Source organism: Hyaena hyaena, unplaced genomic scaffold (assembly GCF_003009895.1).
Source record: "Hyaena hyaena isolate Hyena2069 unplaced genomic scaffold, ASM300989v1 scaffold_9, whole genome shotgun sequence".
Lineage (NCBI taxonomy): Eukaryota > Metazoa > Chordata > Mammalia > Carnivora > Hyaenidae > Hyaena > Hyaena hyaena.
Window position 1 is genome coordinate 5,764,720 of NW_024080641.1, and position 17,891 is coordinate 5,782,610.

At 55.2% G+C, this 17,891-nt stretch overlaps 1 protein-coding gene across 1 annotated transcript; it reads left to right on the forward strand.

Moving 5' to 3' along the window:
* Positions 1 to 1,645: 1,645 nt before the first annotated feature.
* CADM4 (cell adhesion molecule 4) lies at positions 1,646 to 16,142 on the forward strand. Its single transcript, XM_039244651.1, has 9 exons — positions 1,646 to 1,736; positions 11,407 to 11,553; positions 11,833 to 11,985; positions 12,230 to 12,364; positions 12,755 to 12,919; positions 13,048 to 13,138; positions 13,505 to 13,677; positions 14,510 to 14,638; positions 15,184 to 16,142. Exons 1-9 carry the CDS (start codon positions 1,673 to 1,675, stop codon positions 15,291 to 15,293), a joined length of 1,167 nt encoding a protein of 388 aa, XP_039100582.1. The 5' UTR covers positions 1,646 to 1,672; the 3' UTR covers positions 15,294 to 16,142.
* Positions 16,143 to 17,891: the final 1,749 nt, after the last annotated feature.

Consider the following 17,891-nt stretch of genomic DNA (forward strand, 5'->3'; position numbering starts at 1 on the left):
TTAAACCACTTGGGTCGGATTTGCTGTCACTTGTATGAAAACCCTAATGGATAAGTACCCTGGTGTACCACAGGGCATGGATAGGACCACCACTCTGCCGATATCCTCAGAAGGGAGACATGGTGGGGCCCAAAGAAGACAGATGGGAACCAAACCAACATCTACTGGGGTGTTCTTCAGCTAAAGCGGGAGACATCGGTTAGAACCATGGGCAAGGGGACCTTTCTTGGGGGAAAGACAACTATTAGCGACCTACCTCCTAACCCAGATTCCCACCTCTAGGTCAGACACCTCTCTTCCACCTATCCCCAGACAGAGAATGTGAGGCCTCTTTCCCCGGCTTATAGAAGGGTAAACTGAGAATGGAAAAGGAAAAGAGTTGCTTGGAAGTACAGTCCAGGGGACACAGAGGTTGATGGGAGTCTGGGTCCCGAAGACAGAGAGGATGCTGGGAGCTGGACACTGAGGACAGAAAGGGCATTTGGAGCTGAAGTCCCCTGGTGGGCTTGGATGTAGAACATTTTGGTAGTGATGGTGATAAAGAGCAAAGATTTTCAGAGTTGGGGTATCTTCATTTACCTGACTGTCAGATGGGCCTGGGAGAGGCTGAGGTCTCCTACCTTCCTTGGTTTCTCACTCTTCCCGGGTCCTAAGGGTGATAAACTTGCACCAGGTCTACAAGGTCCCACAGAAGTGGGCTCAGGGAGACCCATTCCCCGGTGGGGGAGAAAGGACCCAAATCTGGAGAGGTGAGTCAGCAACAATGATGGGAGAGAAGTGGGAAGGGCACGTAGAAAGTCGGGGACGCAAAGGGACTGGGGCGGGAAGAGCAAGGGGAGCAGGGGTGCAGAAGCTGGACGTCGGGGCGTGGAAGGCGTCCACTTGAGCCTCACCCTCTCTGGGGCTCAGGACTTAGGCTTCCTTCCAGTTGGTTCACTTTCAAGGGCCCCTTTCAGGAGAGTGATACGTGATGTGGAAACACTGGATTCCTGGGTCTGGACAGTAGGAAGGGTGGGACCTGACCCCAGCCCCACCCAGCCCTGCCTGGGAGATTCGGGATCTGCCCTCCGGGAGCTCAAGTTGGCTGAGTTCACAGTCTGTCATGTGACACCTTCACCTGCACTCACTTGTCCACAGAACTCCTCTCACACTCACCTTTCCCACAAAACACTCCTCCTCCCTCGATGCTCACACCCTCACACAACACTCCCCTCCACACACACCCAAACCTTCACACACCACTCACCTCCTTCCCTTCACACAACACCTTCGCACACCCTTCCTTCCACCAACACACTCACACTCTTCACCCAGCACCCACAACCTCTGCCCCCACCCAGCACCCTCCCGTTCTCCCGCATCCCCTGCACGCCCCCCGCCCGCGTCGCCCCAGTTCTTGGGGGGGTCGCACCCCCACCATCCCCTCCATCCTCCTCCCACCCCCCCCCCGCCCGCTCCCGTCTCTTGGCCCCCTGCGTCTCCCACCCCCTACCCCCCAGTCCCGGCCTGGGCCCCGCCCCGGCCTGGGCCCCGCCCCGGCCCCGGCGCCCCGCCCCCGGGCGGGCAGGGGGCGGGGCTCGGGGGCGGGGCGGGCGGCGCGGGCGGTGCAGGTGCCGGGCCGGGAGCGAGCGGCGGCGGCGGCGGCGGCGGCGGCGGCGGCGGCGGCGGCACCATGGGCCGGGCCCGGCGCTTCCAGTGGCCGCTGCTGCTGCTGTGGGCGGCCGCGGCGGGGCCAGGTAGGGTCGGGGGCCGGGGTCGGCCGGCCGGGCCGGGGCGAGGGGGCGCGCTGCGGTGACAGCCCGGCTGCCGCGGGGCCGCAGAGGCCGAACAATGCGCGCGGGGCCGGGCCGGGCCCCCTCCCCGGGACAAAGCGCAGCGCGGGCCGGGAGCCGGGAGCTGGGAGCCGCGAGCGGGGGAGGGGGGCGCGGGCCCCGGCCGCTGTGCCGCAACCCCCCCCCCACACCCCGCACAGGCCCCGATCCCGGCGGGGACAAAGGGACCGAGACCACCATCCTCACCACCCCCTCCGCAAGCCCGCCTTCTCCGGGCCGGTCCCGCTGTCCTTCTGTTCGGTCTCTGCGTCTCTCTGTCCGCCTGTCTGTGAGTCCCTCAGTCTCTCTCCTTGTCCCCCTACCCTTGTCCTCTGTCCCTCAGCCTGGAAGTCCTGTCCCCCCTGTCTGCCCCCCTTTCTCCTGGCCGCCCTGTCCCCCACCTCTCCATCCTTTGTCCCTCACCTCTGTCCTTTGGTCTCTGCCCCTTTTTACCGGGTCACTCTGTCCCCCCGTCATCCTCTCCATTCTCCTTCTCTGTCTCTCTGTATTTCTGCTCTCCTTCTCTGCCCCCATTCTCCCTCTCTGTCCCCGTCTCACTGTCACCCTTGTTTCTCTGTCCCTTTCCCTCTGTCCCCCATCTGTCCCATCCTCTCGTCTCTATCCCTATCTTTCCTGCCTGTTTCTCTAGCCCCCTCTGTCACCTCTCTTCCTCATTCCCCCCACTATCCATCCCCGCCTCTCTGTCCCAGTGTCTCCCTGTCCCCTGCCTCTCTGCTCCCTTCTCTACCCCTACAACCTCCCTGATCCCCATCCTTAATTCCTCCATCCCTTTATCCCTCTGGGCCCTGGAGAGGGATGGAGTCAGATAGGGCATCCTGAAGGGCCTTGGAGGGAAATGTGTGTGTGCATGTGCCGGGGGGGAAGTGTGTGAGGAACCTTGGCATGTGGGCACACACGTGGATTCAGCAAATGCCTCGCAGTTGCTGCCCCTCCCCACCCATTCACACACCCAGACCATAACTCACAGAGAAGCCCCCCTCCGGGACATCCAGGGAGCCAGCCACAGAGCCACATCACACACTGTGAAAAGCCAGACACCTCCAAGATAGGCTGACCCTGAAGCTGGGGACAAGGTCAGGAAATGTTACCTACACACACACACTCTCACACTGCGTGTGCCTCCAACCTGCCACAGGTCACCCCCTCCCCAGCGGGTAAGGCCACTCTTAGGAGGAATGGATGGCTGGGAGGTGGCTGGGCAGAAGTGGAGGGTGGGATGCTATGTAGAGATTTGGGAGAGGCCTGTAGCCAGATGGCACAGGGCTGGGGGTCCCGGATTTACATCCTGCCTCCTCCCATTTGCCCCAGCAGCTGACCTCAAGCCCTCTCCTCTCTCTGGGCCTCAGTTCCCCTTTCTGTAAAGTGTTGAGCTCAGTGACCAGAAAGGCACTCCAGCTCAGACCTCCCGAGGGGTTTCTGGCAAGTTGGGTACAGTTATGCACCCCCCACCACAGGGTTTGGGGCAGAGCCTCCCTCTCCTCAGGACAAGGTGAGGGGCAGAGCTGACCTTTCACGCTGCACCTTGCTTTCTTCTAAAGTCTTCTGCCGTAGCTCTGAACTTTGATCATTCCCTCCTTTCTTCCCAGCAGACAAGCCACAATTTCCCCCCAGTGAGTGCTTTGGTACCTTAGCTACATTGCCCTTCAATTTTATTATTCTGTCTTTTTTTAGGCCTCCAAACCAGGTTCATAGAATCCTAGAGCCAACGAATCCAGTAAACAAAGAACCTGAGGGCATTTTAAAACATTGGCATCTTTGGGATTCTAGAATCCCCAAGTCCTTAGAATCTTGACACCTTTCAAATTCTAGAACCTTGACAGCATTAGGATTCTAGCCTCTTGACAGCTTTAAAATTCTGAGATCTTGACCACCAGGAGATCCTGAATCTTGACACCTCTGACATCTGGAATCTTGACAGCTTAGAATCATGGGATGGACTCTCTCAGAATCAGAAGGTGGCCTAAGATGACTGACTGTGCAACCAGTTCAATAGTCTTTTCTCCAGCACTCCTGGGAGGTAGCTCGAGAGGCTTATTTCTCGGTTCATGTTCAAGTCGCTGCTTCCTGGCACCCTAATCCTACTTCTCTAAACTTTCCCTAAATTAAATGGCATGGGGCTTTACAAGTTGAGAGAGAGCTGGGTGAACACTCTGGACCGGGAGCTGAGGACCCAGGCCTCTCCAGTATAATTTTATGTCGGCCCCTGCCCTTCTCTGAGCCCTACTTTCACCCTTCTGTACAGCATGGGCTACAGGGCTGGGGTACATGGCGTCAGAGCGCCCAGTCTGCTTTCTTTTTCGCCAAATATTTCTGAATGACCTTGGCCAACAGATTTCAGGTGTTGTGCATGGTCCCCCCCACCCCCACCCCATCATCTTCCTCTTAGTCAGCCCCTTCCTTTCTCACTTTGACCACCCAGCAGGAATGATGGTGGAAGATGGGGGCCCATTTGTGCCCTTCCAAAACCGAATTCTCTTTTCCTGGCTCACACATCTGCCAAGAATACCAGAGAAGGATGAGGAGGTTGATACCAAAGGAAAGAAGGGGCCAGGGTGGGCCGGTGAGAGGAAGTGAGAAAGAGAGAGATGTGTCACCTGCCCAGAGGCACGCAGGCAGAACCCGAGATCCACAGGCCGGGGCACTGGATAGAACAGAAAGGGGCAGAGGAAACAGATAGCCAGATACAAAGAAAAGACGGAAAGACCATTAAGAGTTAGGGGGTTCGTAGAGAGGGAGCTTGTGTTCCCAAGTGTGTTCCTCCTAAGTGACTCACTTCCCGCAGCTAAAGTTCCGACAGGTCACTCTGAGAGCACGGGGGACCTTGCCCCCAATGTGAGTCACCCTGGGGTGCAGGTCTTGGGTGGCTTCTGTCACTGACCCCCACCCACCCATGAGCTGGATGCCTGCGTCTCGAGAGCAGGGGTCAGGATCAGCAATGGATTCCAAGACCTTAGACACAGCAGGGTTTGGATTCCAAGACCTTAGACACAGCAGGGTTGGGGCCCAGGGTGGGTTAATGTCGTGCGAGCCTGGCCTGTCCCCGTCTTGGGGAACACAAAGGCAGCTTTCTCTCTCTGGGTGGGGGAGGTGGGGGGGTGCTTGGAGACAGTCAGACTCGCCAGCGCCCAGTGGCCTATGGCACTAAGACCCGAGCACCCACTGGCTCCTGCCAGTGCAGACCTCAGGCCCATAGGTCTTCCGGGAGCCAGGCACCAAGCCTCCTTTGCAGGAACTCAGTTGGGCAAGAGGGCAGCGACAGGGTCTGGGCTCTCCTGGGAGGGGCTGACCAGAGAGCACTGGGGGTGGAGGGTAGGAGAGTGAGGGCTCAGTGCAGGCTTGCACCCTTCCTGAAGCAGGAATTCCCCCATGACCCCACGCCCAGGGGGAACCTCCCACCCCCTGGCTGGGCCTGAAGCCCAGAATCTAGGGAGTTCCGAATATCCCAAGAATGTGGGGGCCTCAGGGGCCACTTTGTGTGTGAAGCTGCTGACTCACCCCTACGCCCCCACCTGATGCTTGGTCACCAGCTAGGAGAGGGACGCAGGGCTGGGGGAAGGTAGGACTGTCATTCTGAGGGTTGAGGACTGTGGACCCGAGTCAAGTTTCCAGGAGAGAAGGGGGCTGGGGGCCTGGACTCCTGGGTCTGAGGGAGGAGGGGCCAGGATTTTAGGCTCCGGGATGGGATCTGAGGTAGAAGGCTAAGGGTCCTGGACATGTGTCCCAGAGGGAGGAGGGGGCTGGGGGCTTGGATTCCAAGGTCTAAGGGGAGAAGAGGGCTGGGGATCCATACTTCTAGGTCTTGTGGGGGGAATGGAGGTACAGACTACTGAGTCCTGGGAGAGGAAAGGACTGGGGGTCCCACTCCAGGTTTCCGAGGGAGGAGGGGCTGGGACCCTGACGCCTAGGTCCTGCGAATACAGGCGCCTTCACAAGGCTGAGCTGGGGAAGAATTGATGCTTTGTGCAAGGATGTTCGGACTCCGCCATTGATGGGGGGCTGAGGGGGGGTTCATTCAGGACGCAGGGATGTACCACCTCCCTAGGGGAGGAAGTGGGGGAAGGAGGCATGAAGCCATGAGCCCCCTGGGGAGCGGATACGGAGGGGGTGGCTGTGACCTTCCCGGAATCGTGACCTTGAGACTCCCTTGGGTATTCGCTGACTCAGGACCCAGGAAATGCTCCCCCCACCCTGTTTAGTCTCCGTGGAAACATCCACCAGCTGTGTGCTCTGGACCCCTGGCTCCTGGGTCCTGAAGGAGGAGGGGGCTGGAAGCCCAGACTCCTGGGTTTGAAGGGGGAGAAGGCTGGGGCTCAGGACTTCTGGGGTTGAAGGAGGAGGAGGCTGAGAACCCAGACTCCTGGACCCTGATTGGAGGAGGGGGCTAGGAGCCTGGACTCCTGGGTCCTGGGAGAAGACACGGTTGGAGATGGATTTCAGGATCAAAGGGAGGAGAGGGCTGGATTCTGGGTCTCTACCTATCACCTGCTCGGCCACTCTTTCCCAAGCCCTCCCCAGTCCCTTTTTCCAGGCACCATCCCCATGACGACTCCAGGCTGTCAACAGCGTTTAAAGGGCCAGTGCCCAAGTCCCCAAAGCTTAGCCCTGTCGGACCAGCAAGTCCCGCCTCACCACCCCCCAACTCCCCAACCCTGAAACAAAAGCTTCTGGGACATTAATATTCCAGGCACAGACACTGTTGGTTACTGACTCCTCAGGAGGGGGAGGGAACAAGACAAAAGCCCCCCACCCTCACCCCATGTGCACCCTCAAGCAGACAGCAGAGGAATAATTTGCAGGGGCGGGGGGCAGATGCAGAGGTCCTGATGGCTCCCAGGAGATGTTGACTTTCTGCCACTGACAGGCCTGGGATCCCCAAGCCTCATTCTCCACATCTGTAAAATGGGGGGCTAGCACTGGGTTATCCCCGAGGTCCAGGATCAATGGATAGGCTTCAGGATGTTTTTGTTTTGTTTCGTTTTGTTTTTTAAGTGCCAGAATGTGCAGGCAGGCCAGTTTTCATGTGCATGGACGTGTTTCTGGAGTTGTAATAACAGCAGCTTTGCTGGGCTGATCCCTAGGAGAGAGGCACTGGCATCATTCCCATTTTACAGACGGGGCATCTGAAGCTCAGAAAAGTCATGCTGCTTGCCCAAGGCCGCAAAGATGGCCAGTGGCACAGCTGGGATCAACCCGGGTGTTTACCATGAGGATAATGATGTCACAAAGTCCTCGTGAGGTTGAAAGGAAATCCTGCCCAACACAAGCTATTCATCTGTCAATCTCCCCAAACACTTATATCTAGCATCAGGGATGCTTTCAGGGATGAGGGATACAGCAGTGAAACCAATGGATTGCATTCCTGTTTGCATGGGGTGTATATTCTCATGGCAGGGGACAAACACAATAAACGAGCAAGCGAATTACCAAAATAATTTCAGTGACATTTCTGTAGAGGAAATAAAACCAGTGGGGACAGAACAGAAAGTGTTCTGGAGGTAAGGGGACGGGGTGTGGGCAGAGGTCTCCCTGAGGAGGTGTGGATGTGAGCAGAGACCTGAATGACAACGGGGCAGTGAAGAACATTCCAGGCAGAGGGGAGAGCAAGTGCAAGGGCCATGGGGTGGGAGCAAGTTCAGTGAATTTGAGGAAGATCAAGGCCGGTGCACCTGGAGTCAAGGAAGTAGATGGAGAGTGGTTGTCTGTTGTTGTTGTTGTTGTTGTTGTTGAGAGAGAGGGTGCAAGTGAGTGAGGGGGAGAGAGAGAGAGAATCCTAGGAGGGGCAGAGAGAGAAGTGGGTTTCACCCTATGTGGGCTCGTGTTCACCCCATGTGGGGCTCAAACTCACGAACCATGAGATCATGACCTGAGCCGAAGTCAAATGCTTAATAACTGAGCCAGCCAGGCACCTGCCTTCAGAAGGTTTTAAGTAGAGAGGTGACTTGATCTGATTTACCTTCTTGAAAACTCCATCTGGCTGCTGTGTGGAGAATGTCCTGAAGGAAGGCAGGCATGGAAGCTGGGAGACCCCTAAGTAGCTCTTGAAGGTCAAGGTAAGAGACCGTGTCGTTGGACCAGGGTGGTGGTAGAAAGATGAACTGACTTGGGATATGCTTTAGCGGTAGATGGATAGATCTTGCTGATGGAATGGATGTTAGAGAGAGGGAAGGATTTTTGGCTTGAGCAACTGGGTGGATGGTTGTGCTATTTACTGAGATTGAGAAAAACGGGGGGAGGAAAAAATATTTGGGGCCAGGATTGGACATGTTAAGCTTGATATTCCAGGAAGTGCTAAGTCAACCTCTAAGAATGGCTTAAGTACACAAAGCATTATATTCAAACTGAAGAGAAGTCTAGAAGTAGACAGCCAGGGCTTTGGAGGCAGCTCCACATCATCCCCAGAGACTCAGGCACTTTCCAGCTTAGTTCCATCATTCCTTGGTGCCCTAGTCCTCTTGGTCAAAGTGGCTGCCAGAATCCAGACATCACATCCTAGTTCTAGACAGCATAAAGGAAACCTGGAAGAAAAAGGACTATATTCCCTTTCTTTAGGAAGTCCTCCTGAACTTCCCACACGAATTACCAGAGAAATCACTCATCCTTATATCAAATTGTACAACACTTTATCACATGGCCTCATTTAGCTGCAGGGGAGTCTGGGAAATAATTTTTTTCTGCCGGACATAGGGCAACCATAAATATAATCAGGGTTCTTTTACTAAGAAGAAAGGGGATTATGGATGCTGGGTGGAAAGCTAGCTGTCTCTGCCTCCATTCTCCAGAATTAATCTTTTCTACCTCTCAGCATCAAAATTGGGTTACCCAGCCCTCTTACAGGGAACATAACACTTCAGATGGGCAATTACAGTGATTTGCGTCTACTTCCTGTAAATCTTGAAGGCCTCCCAGGGCAGGGACCTCATCTGACTCATCTCTGGGCACCCAGCCCCTAAGCACCTACCTCCTGCTCAGGAAACACTCGAATGCATGGGACAGAATGCAAGAGACACAGAGTCAGAGTTAGGCCACCTTTGAAGGTAAATAACCAGATCTGATCACGGCCCTTTCCTGCTTCAAAGCCTCCACTGGCCTTCAGGATCAAAGCTAATCTCCGGGTTTGGCATTTGTGGCCCTCCACTTAGCATATCCCACACCTCCTCCCAATGGCTGCACAATTTCACCCAGACAGCCAGGAGGTGGATATGGATACAAAATGTGGAATTAGAGAGTTCTGGTTGTAGATCCTGGCCTTTGCACTGCCACTCTATGACCTTGAGCAAGTCGTTTCCCCTCTCTGGACCAACTTTCTCATCTATGAAATGGGAATTTTAAAAAGCTGGGGATTGGGGCGCCTCAGTCAGTTCACCGTCCGACTTTGGCTCAAGTCATGATCTCACGGTTCGTGGGTTCGAGCCCCACGTCGGGCTCTATGCTGACAGCTAGCTCAGAGCCTGGAGCCTGCTTCAGTCTGTGACTCCCTCTCTCTCTGACCCTCCCCTGCTCACGCTGTCTCTCTCTCTCTCCTAGGAAAAAAAAAAACATTTAAAGAAATAAATAAAACATTAAAAATTTTTTTAAAAAATAAAAAAATAAAAATAAAAAGCTGGGGATTGGGGCGCCTGGATGGCTCAGTCGGTTAGGCGTTCAACTTCGCCTCAGGTTATGATCTCATGGTTTGGAGTTCAAGCCCCGCGTCAGGCTCTGTGCTGACAGCTCAGAGACTGGAACCTGCTTCAGATTCTGTGTCCCTCTCTCTCCTGCCCCTCCCCCACTCATGTTCTCTCTCTCTCTCTCTCTCTCTCAAAAATAAAAATAAACATTAGGAAACTGTTAAAGCTGGGATTGAGAATAGTGTCTAACGTATTTGGGTATTGTGATGATTAAATGGAAATTATATGGGTAACTCCCTTAGCACAGAGCCTGGCAGGGCAAGTGCCTAATAAATAGTAGCGATTGTGGTTATTTTATTTTGAAGATGACGGTGACAGTGATGATGGTGATGCTGATTAATCCCAGCTTCGAGCTTTACTCTAGGTTGCTGCCTCTGCTGAAAATACCCCCTTACTAATCCCCTACCTTGCTTCTCTGATGGATGAATTGGGGTAGGTTAACTGCAATAACAAGAGCCCCGAAATCCCAAAGGCTTAACAAAAAAGTGAATTTCTCATTCATGTTACAGTCCTGTGCAGGCAGGTCACAGCGGGCAGTCGGTCAGGGCCCTGGGCTCCTTCCAGCTTGTGATCCTGTTCTCCTTTAGGCTCCTTGGGGTCCTCTCCATCTAGCCAGCAAGGAGGACTGCGAGTGACATGAGCCAGGCTGGAGAGGTGTTTTTCTGTTCTGCCTACATCCTATCGGCCAGAAATCAGCCACACGGTCCCAACTAAGTACAAGGGATGCGAGGACAGGTAGCCCAATTAATCGTGTGTCATACCGGTTTGGTGGCGTAACGGACCGTCCAAAATGCAGTGGCTTTAAGCAACAATCATAGTTATTTGCTTATGACCCTGAGAGTCAGCAATCTGGACTGAATCGGTTGGGTGGAGTTCATCTCTCAGTCTGAGCTGGAGTCACTCATGTGGCTGCAGTCACTTGGGGCTGGATGGGCCAGGATGGCCTCATTCACATGACCGGCAGTTGGTGCTGGCCACTGGCTGGACTTCTCTCTCCATGTAGTCCCTTAAGGAAGCTAGTCCATGGGTGCCTGGGTGGCTCAGTCGGTTGAGCATCCGACTTCGGCTCAGGTCATGATCTCGCGGTTCGTGGGTTCAAGCCCTGCATCGGGCTCTGTGCTGACAGCTAGTTCAGAGCCTGGAGCCTGTTTTGGGTTCTGTGTCTCCCTCTCTCTCTGACCCTCCCCTGCTCGCGCTGTCTCTCTCAGAAATAAGTAAAAACTTTTTTTTTTAAATTGTTTTTTTAAAAAAGGAAGCTAGTCCAGACATCTTCATCTGATGGTATCAAGGCAGCGAGAGGCCACGAATGGAAACTGCTAGGCTCCAGAACTCATCCAATATCACTTTTAGGAAATTCTGGTGATCAAAGCAAGTCACAGGGCCTTCCCAGATTCAAAGGGTCGGAGTGCCTCCTTAAGGAGGCACTTAAGAGGAGGGGCAAAGTCAACTTACAAAGGGCATATACAGGGATGGGAAGAATATCGTGGCCACCATTGCAGAAAAAGTTACACGGGTGCCCAGGTGTGAAAGGTGGGATTTGGTGAACACAGAGCAGTTCCCCTCACCTGGCGAACTGCTCACTCTAAAATCTGGATCCAATGGAGCTTTCTTCCAGAACCTTCTCTAATCACCCATCTCCCTAGGCAGCCTTACTCTCCCCTTCCTCTGGGCTCCCAGTGTGCTCTGTGCTGTCTCCATTAGATCACATATCACTGGATCGTCACTGTAGCTTCTCGGAGCAGGTTTTCTTCATCTCCCAGAGTCCAGCCCTCAGGAAAGGCTGGATGCAAGGAACTGAATGAGAGGGGAGAGAGTGCGATTGTTGCTTTGGATGGGGGAGGAACGGGGGACAAAGATTGAATTGCAGCCCTCAGTGAGTTTCCTATCCTGTCTCTCTGCTGGTTCAGGGGCTGGACAGGAAGTACAGACAGAGAACGTGACTGTGGCTGAGGGAGGGGTGGCCGAGATAACCTGCCGCCTGCACCAGTATGATGGGTCCATAGTTGTCATTCAGAACCCAGCCCGGCAGACCCTCTTCTTCAATGGTACCCGTGGTGAGTGCGGGGTTGGGAATCCGGAGTCTTGAAGGAGATGTGGACTCGGGGCCTGACAGAGCGTGGAGCTAGGGGTCCGGACAACTGGTCCTGTGGGCAGGAGGGCCTGGATCATTGTGGGTCCCCAAGGGAGTAACTGGGGGGCGGGCGGGCTTAGATGTAGGTATGGCTGGATGGAGAAAAGGGGCAGAGCGCAGGACTCTAAGCTCCTGGAGGAAGGGCAGGCCCGCGGGGCCAGAATTCCCTAGGTTCACTCCTTCCTGTTCCGTGTCTGTCTAGCCCTGAAGGATGAGCGTTTCCAGCTCGAGGAGTTCTCCCCGCGTCGCGTGCGGATCCGGCTCTCAGATGCCCGCCTGGAGGACGAGGGGGGTTACTTCTGCCAGCTCTACACGGAGGATACCCACCACCAGATTGCCACGCTCACTGTATTGGGTAACGCCTCCCCCTCCTCAACCTCATCGCCTCCTTTTTTCTCCGCTTATCCCTTATCCCGAGACCTGATTTTTTAATCTGGCTGTTTTTAACCTCCTGGGCACCTGGCCCCAGTAAACAGGGCCGTTCTTGCTGACTTCCAGCCTGTGTTTGACCCCTGCCGCCTGGGACTTGTTGCACTTAGTACTTTGAGTCCACCTCGGAGCCTCCGCCCACCGCCCCCGTTACCCCTCTCTCCCTGCAGTGGCCCCGGAGAATCCCGTGGTGGAGGTCCGGGAGCAGGCGGTGGAGGGAGGCGAGGTGGAGCTCAACTGCCTGGTTCCTCGGTCCCGCCCTGCCGCTGTCCTGCGCTGGTACCGGGACCGCAAGGAGCTGAAAGGTACTAACTGGGGTGGGGGACACCCGGGAGGTGCCGGCGAAGGGGTGGGCCTGAGAGGAGGCGGGTCTTGGGACCTGCTGCGGCGTAAGTGGGCGGGGCTTGGAGAAGAGCGCACAGGTTATGGCTGACACTGGCCACTCAATACACGGCTACGGAAGGGAGAGAGGGCGGGCGGGGGGGCGGGGGGAAAGGGGGAGGAGCTCTGGGAAGGGGCACCTGCGGCTGCGGGCCGCGTTGGGGGGGGCGTGGCTTGGAGGACTGGAAGCCAGGCCTGTGGATAAGAGGCGGAGCTTGGCAAATAGCCTACTTTGGTTTGGGCTCGGGGTGGGGTACACCCCTGGTGGGCGGAGCCGGAATCCCGGCCTGACGGAGTCCCGGCCGGCCTGGCAGGAATGAGCAGCGGCCAGGAGAATGGCAAAGTCTGGAGCGTGGCGAGCACAGTGAGGTTTCGCGTGGACCGCAAGGACGACGGCGGTATCGTCATCTGCGAGGCGCAGAACCAGGCGCTGCCCTCCGGACACAGCAAGCAGACGCAGTACGTGCTGGACGTGCAGTGTAAGTGCCCGGAGGGCCGGGACCCGGGGGGCCGGAGGGTCCCAACGCCAGCCACTTGCCCCCGGGAGGGTTTCGAGCCCCGCGTGATGTCCCGGACCAGTACTCTCTCATCTCACTTCGGCCCACAGACTCTCCCACGGCCCGGATCCATGCCTCCCAAGCGGTAGTGAGGGAGGGAGACACGCTGGTGCTAACGTGTGCTGTAACGGGGAACCCCAGGTGAGTTCTTGGACCCGAGACTCCTGGGTCCTGAGAAGAAGACTGGGGACCTGAGCACCTGTGTCTCGGGAAAGGGGACTGAGCAAACAGAAGGGGCTGGGGCGGACTTATGCGCCCTGCTGGGAGGAGGCTGGGAGGCCCTGGACTCCTGGATCTTGACAGTAGAACGGGCGGGGGATGGGAGGCTAGGATTCTTGAGACTCTGATGGATGGAAGCTGGGCCGGCGACTGTTGGTTTTATTGGCTACAACGGGGAGAGTAGGGACCCCCTTATTTGCAGATGCTGCATATCTAGATTACAGAGAAGTCAGAGTTGGAGGCTGGCACCTGTGTCCCTAACTCTCACTATACTTTCCTCATCCCCAGGCCAAACCAGATCCGCTGGAACCGCGGGAATGAGTCTTTGCCGGAGCGCGCCGAGGCGGTCGGGGAGACGCTTACTCTGCCAGGCTTGGTATCCGCAGATAATGGCACTTACACTTGCGAGGCGTCGAACAAGCACGGCCACGCGAGGGCGCTCTATGTACTCGTGGTCTACGGTGAGGGCACGCAGCCGCAGGTCTGGGGGCGGGGCTCAAGGCGGGGGCGGGGCCTCGGAGGAGGTCTCCGCTAGGCCTGGGAGGGGCGGGGTCTTGGGAATGGGCGAGCTGTATTGGATGGTTCAAGGCCGCATGGGTGTTTGAGGGGCCTGTGGCAAAGGGGGATTCTTTGGGCCAACAGCCAACAGAACTGGAGTTCTGCGACCAGACTGACCGTCTGGGTTCAGACTGGGCTCTGCAGCGTCCCCTTGCGCTTAACACTGCGCTTTAGTTTTCTCATCGGTTCAGCGGAAATAAACAATAGCACCTACCTCATAGGGTTGTGAAGATTATATATGAGCTAAATATATAAAGCGGTTGGAATGGCCCCTAGCCCAAAATAAGTGTTATGTGTTTAGCTCTTATGACGGTGGAGCAGTAATTTTAGAAGTTGTTGGGCCCTAGCTCAGCAGTTTTAAATAACCTGGAGCGTTTTAGACAAGATGGGAAGGGACTTGGACCTCAGGTTCTGTGGGTCAAAGGTGTCGAACGAAGAGATGTGCTGTTTCTGTTCTTTGGGGAGTAGTGGGGGGATGGAGTGGGATAGTTCTGGCAAAATGATTCAGAGGCTGGTTCAGGCAGCGTACAAACCAGTACGCACGCATTCTTTGTGGAAGTGGGGCATCAGGAAAGAGTGGAGCCAGGACAAGGGGCCAGGAGTGGTAGTAGTTTGAGGGGCGTGATCCGTAAAAGCGCGGTTAGTGGTGTGGATTGGTTTACGAGATCAGCAGCGATGGGGCCAGGCCGGGACTGTCCTCTGATGACCTGGTCCTGCGCCCTGTCCCTCTGACAGACCCGGGTGCGGTGGTAGAGGCTCAGACGTCGGTGCCCTACGCCATTGTGGGCGGCATCCTGGCGCTACTGGTGTTTCTGATCATATGTGTGCTGGTGGGCATGGTCTGGTGCTCGGTACGACAGAAGGGTGAGTGGGGGCGGGAGCGGATTCCGCAGGGGGTGTGGTTGGTTGTGGGATTCGGGAAGGGCGGGGCCTAGAGCCCGGGTTGGAAAGAGGGAGGGCGTAGAGCCCAGGGGATAAGAGAGCGGAACCTAGATCCGGGATTCGAAACCTGCCGAGACCTGAGGCCGAGATTCCAAAAGCTGTGGGTCTTTCGGCTGCGATTCTGAAAGCGGTGAAACGTTGAAGGTGACTTAAGGCGAAGAGTTTGAATAAAACAATTCATCTCCCTAATTGTTGGATTCGTTGGGAGCAGAGCAAGGGGACGTCACCAAGAGAACGGATAAGGGTTGGTCTTTCTGTGAACTTTTGGAGTCTTCCTAATTCTGCTTTTACCTCTTTCTCTTCTCCTGTTTTGCAATCCCCTGGACTTGACTCCCTCCCCGAATGTTCCGTTTCTCCCTCTTCCTTCGTCTGGTGTATCTTGTCTGTCTCCCCCTTCCCGTATATTTCTGTCCAACTCCTGGGTCCACATCTATGTCGCTTCTGCCTGGGGGTCTGTCACCCCTCAGGCTCCTATCTGACCCACGAGGCCAGTGGCCTGGATGAGCAGGGAGAAGCAAGAGAAGCCTTTCTCAATGGCAGCGACGGACACAAGAGGAAAGAAGAATTCTTCATCTGACCCCACCTCCACCCGGGCCTGGGCCTGGGCCTGGGCTGGGGTCCACCCCACTGCCAGCTGCAAAGACATTTACCAGAGTCTGGGATGGTGGGCTTCTCCCCCCACCACTAACACCTCAGACGCTTGGGCAGGGATGGGGGTGTCGGATCCCAGGTCTCTGCAAGGGCCAGAAGCAAGGGCCCAGAGGTCTGAGCCCCCCAGGGGGCAGGGTCCAAAGGTCCAGACCCCCCAAGTCCAGGGAGGGCGGTAGGGATTGGGTTGGGGGAAGATAACTGGGGGAAGGCCAGGGCCCCTAGGCTGCAGAACCAGGTCTTGTGGGGAGGGGGTCAGATTCTGGGAAGGGTGGGGTGGGCAGGGAAGGGGAACACAGATTTCTTTGGGGGTCCCAGACCCCATGCCAGCCATTGTAGGAGTTCCACAGAGCTCTGGGCACCTCTTTGCAAAGCCATGTTTGCACGGTGGGGGTAAGGGTGGGGGGGAGGGCATGGAAACAGGGATTCTGTGTCTTTGTGTCATAACTTTGATGGGGGCGGTGAGGGAGACAGCCCCAACTCTTTTCTCCAATCCCCAGGTTCCTGGGCTCCCCTTCCCCACCTCCTCCCCCCGTATCTGTCCTATCCATATTTGTCTCTCTGTCCACCCGCTCCTGGGGGGGCCTTCCCCATCTCTCCTCCAGGCCCTCCAGGGAGAGGGAAAGGAGTTGGGGGGGGGTGCGTTGGTCTCTATGGTTTTATATATAATATATTAAAAAAAATTAAAAATCTGTATGAAAATATCAGATTGCACCCCCCTCCCCTCATTCCTGGCTTTTGCCCCCTTTTTCTTGTTAAAAAAAAAAAAAAACCCACACATTTTGTACGGGGCGGGGAGGGGAGCGGGGAGGGGGTTTGGCAATCCCACTAACCACCATTAAACTGAGGAGAGAACAAGTGTCTGGGGTGGCTGTGTGTCTGTCCCTCTGCCCAGAGCTGCACTCTGTTGGGGGGAAAACTGAACTAAGGGAGGGAGGAGGGAGAGAAACAAGATGGTTGTTGGTGGACAGTACAAGTCAGGAGAGGGTCCTTACCTCTTCAAGGGCACCTCCACCCTTCCAAGAACTCTGTTTTTTTCCCTGGCCACTCCTACAGCCAAAAGTCACTGAGTCCTGTGTCTGCAGTAGCCACTGAGTGACTCCACCCTCAGCCAAAGGCGCAGATCCTTCCCCTGGCTTACCTCTAACCCGGACATCGATCTCCAAAGGACCTTTCAATTACTCACATCTCGCCCTATCAAAACCTGTGTCTGCTCTCCTCAAAAATCTTTCCCTAGCTCCCCATCGCCTCTAGGTCAAGTCAAGCCCCCTTAGCCTGGCATTCCTGGCCCCTCGTTCATTCGACTGCATTTTAAATGAGTGATTCTAATTTTAGATTAAAATTACACTAACCTCTTTCTTTGTGCCAGGTGCTGCCCAAAGATCTGAAGATGCCATGATGAATCAAACAGACAAATGTTAGGTATTCTAGATGGCTTAGCACTAATCTGAAACTTGATCCTGTTTCTAGGCACTGAGGACCGAAAGAAAAAGGGCGACTCCTTTCTTACCCTCACAAAGCTTCCATGAGGAAAACGGGAAGCAGAAAACGTTTAATTTCAGATTTCCATAAGTACTCTTAAGATAAAATGTAGGGTGAGGGGATGTGGGGTACTATTAATATAGAAAACTTCAAATACAGAAGTAGAACAGGACAGTGAAGTCCCACACACCCTTCACCCCAGTTCCCACAACCATCAACTGGGGGCCAATCCTGCTTTATCCACCATCCTGCTCACTTCTCTAAAGCAAATTGGAGGTGCCATCTTTGAAAGATCAGGGAGAGCCAGTCTGATTAACACCTATGCCAAGCTAGGAATGATGGGCCCAGGATCGGTTATTCAAAGATCAGAGGGAAAAGCATTTTCGGGCAAAGGAAACAGCTAAGGGCAAAGGCCTGAGGTGGTAAAGAGACTGTGGAGTGTGAGGGGAAGTGGCGGTGCACAGGAGTGGATACAGAGAGGTGAGTGAAGTCAAAGACAAGTAGGAACAGACCGTATGTATAGCCATGATGGAGTTTGGATTTAAGTGTGAGGGGAGCTCTTTGGAGAGTTTTGAGCTGAAACAGAAGTCAATTCCAGGACGCCTGGAATACCGCATTAGCTTCCTATGCCGTCAGCATAATCTGAGCTCTTCATTCCACCCGGAGGAGCCTTTCCCCTCTCTTAATTCTGTGTTTCAGGCACACTTAGCTTCTATCACTTTCTCAACCAAACCATGCACTACTTTTGGCCTGTGGGCTTCTGCCCTTGCTGTTCCCTCTGCCAGAAGGACTCCTATTCGAGGTGGCTTCTATTCATCCTTGGCTTAAAAGATCACCACCTCTTAGAAGCCTTTCCAGGCTGACGTAGGCACTTCCTCTGGCTCTCACAGCTTCTTATGCTCCACTCATCCCAAATCTGACCGCTCCGGGTTGTGGTTCTGATTTTGCGTAGATCTCTTTCCTTTGAGTGGGGTGCTGTGAGGATGGGGGCCACGTATGTTTCGTTCACTGCGGAAACCACGGTGCCCACCAACACAAGGCTTGA

What these genes read in the sequence shown, in the direction of transcription:
- CADM4 (XM_039244651.1), top strand. Translation starts at nt 1,673, where the DNA reads ATGGGCCGGGCCCGGCGCTTCCAGTGGCCGCTGCTGCTGCTGTGGGCG. An exon ending in GGCGGCCGCGGCGGGGCCAG is followed by an intron (nt 1,737 to 11,406) that starts GTAGGGTCGGGG and finishes CTGCTGGTTCAG; the next exon opens with GGGCTGGACAGGAAGTACAG. An exon ending in GCTGTAACGGGGAACCCCAG is followed by an intron (nt 13,139 to 13,504) that starts GTGAGTTCTTGG and finishes CCTCATCCCCAG; the next exon opens with GCCAAACCAGATCCGCTGGA.